Source organism: Diceros bicornis, chromosome 31 (assembly GCF_020826845.1).
Source record: "Diceros bicornis minor isolate mBicDic1 chromosome 31, mDicBic1.mat.cur, whole genome shotgun sequence".
NCBI lineage: Eukaryota > Metazoa > Chordata > Mammalia > Perissodactyla > Rhinocerotidae > Diceros > Diceros bicornis.
This window is the reverse complement of record NC_080770.1, coordinates 18,209,291-18,210,498: the sequence shown is the minus strand read 5'-3', so window position 1 is coordinate 18,210,498 and position 1,208 is coordinate 18,209,291. Positions and strand designations below refer to the sequence as shown.

At 40.8% G+C, this 1,208-nt stretch overlaps 1 protein-coding gene across 1 annotated transcript; it reads right to left on the bottom strand.

Moving 5' to 3' along the window:
• LOC131395648 (olfactory receptor 8K3-like) lies at nt 1–936 on the bottom strand. Its single transcript, XM_058527501.1, has one exon. It carries the CDS (start codon nt 934–936, stop codon nt 1–3), a length of 936 nt encoding a protein of 311 aa, XP_058383484.1.
• Between the last annotated feature and the right edge of the window lie 272 nt (nt 937–1,208).

The following is a 1,208-nucleotide window of genomic DNA, read 5'->3' as shown; positions in this document are numbered from 1 at the left end:
TCACAGATTTTTCCATATCCTATGAAAGGTACCTTTTACCTCTTTGTTCCTCAAGCTGTAGATCATGGGATTCAGCATGGGTATTACCAAAGTGTAAAATACAGAGGCCATTTTATCAGTATCAAAGCAATGACTGGACTTGGGCTGCACATACATAAAGGATAGAGTCACATATAATACAACTACCACTGTCAGGTGAGACCCACAGGTGGAGAAGGCCTTGTGCCTGCCCTCTGCAGAGTTCATCCTGAGGATGGCCTTAAGGATCAGGATGTAGGACACAAGGACTGTCAGAAGAGATGAAACCAAATTAAATGCTGAGAAGATCAATATTATCAACTCAATTTCACGTGTGCTTGAGCACAGCAAACTTAACAAGGGAAGACTGTCGCAGTAGAAATGACTAATGACATTATAGCCACAGAAGGAGGAAATAAAAATCTTTATGGTGGTTATCAGAGAGATAAAGGCACTGTAGACATACGAGACTGCTACCAGCACCCAGCATACCCTTTGTGGCATGATGACTGTGTAGAGCAGAGGGTTACAGATGGCCACATAGCGGTCATAGGACATTGCTGACAGAATGAAAAGTTCACTAATGATGAACAAAATGAAGAAAGCTAGCTGTGTAGCACACCAATTATAGGGGATTGTATTTTGATTAACTACAAAATTTACCAACATTTTGGGTCCCACAGCTGTTGAATAACCAAGATCAATGAAAGCCAGATGTCTGAGAAAAAAGTACATGGGGGTTTGTAGCCTGGAGTCCATCTTGGTGAGGATGACCATGCTCGAGTTGCCCACCACTGAGATGATGTAGATGATGAGGAAGATCACAAATAATGGAGCCTGCAGCTCAGGGCGGTCTGTGATTCCCATTAGAATGAATTCTTTCAACACTGTGTGATTGTGTTTGTCCATCCAGGCCATTATGGAAAATTACTGTGGGAAGAACCATCAGAAGAGTCATTGGGTTTCAGGAACTATCGTGGTTAAACTTTTACTATGCAAAGCCATTATGTGTAAGGTAAATCTAATCATTTTTAGATGCAGTGATTTCAAACAAGACCTACCCCCATCATTAAACCTAGAACCAAATTTAGAAACCATTACAGCCTAAGATATATAGTAGCCATTTTGTGTTTTGTGTCACATGCTACTTATCATTACAAGGTAGATACAATCCCTTTATGGTTCTGTCA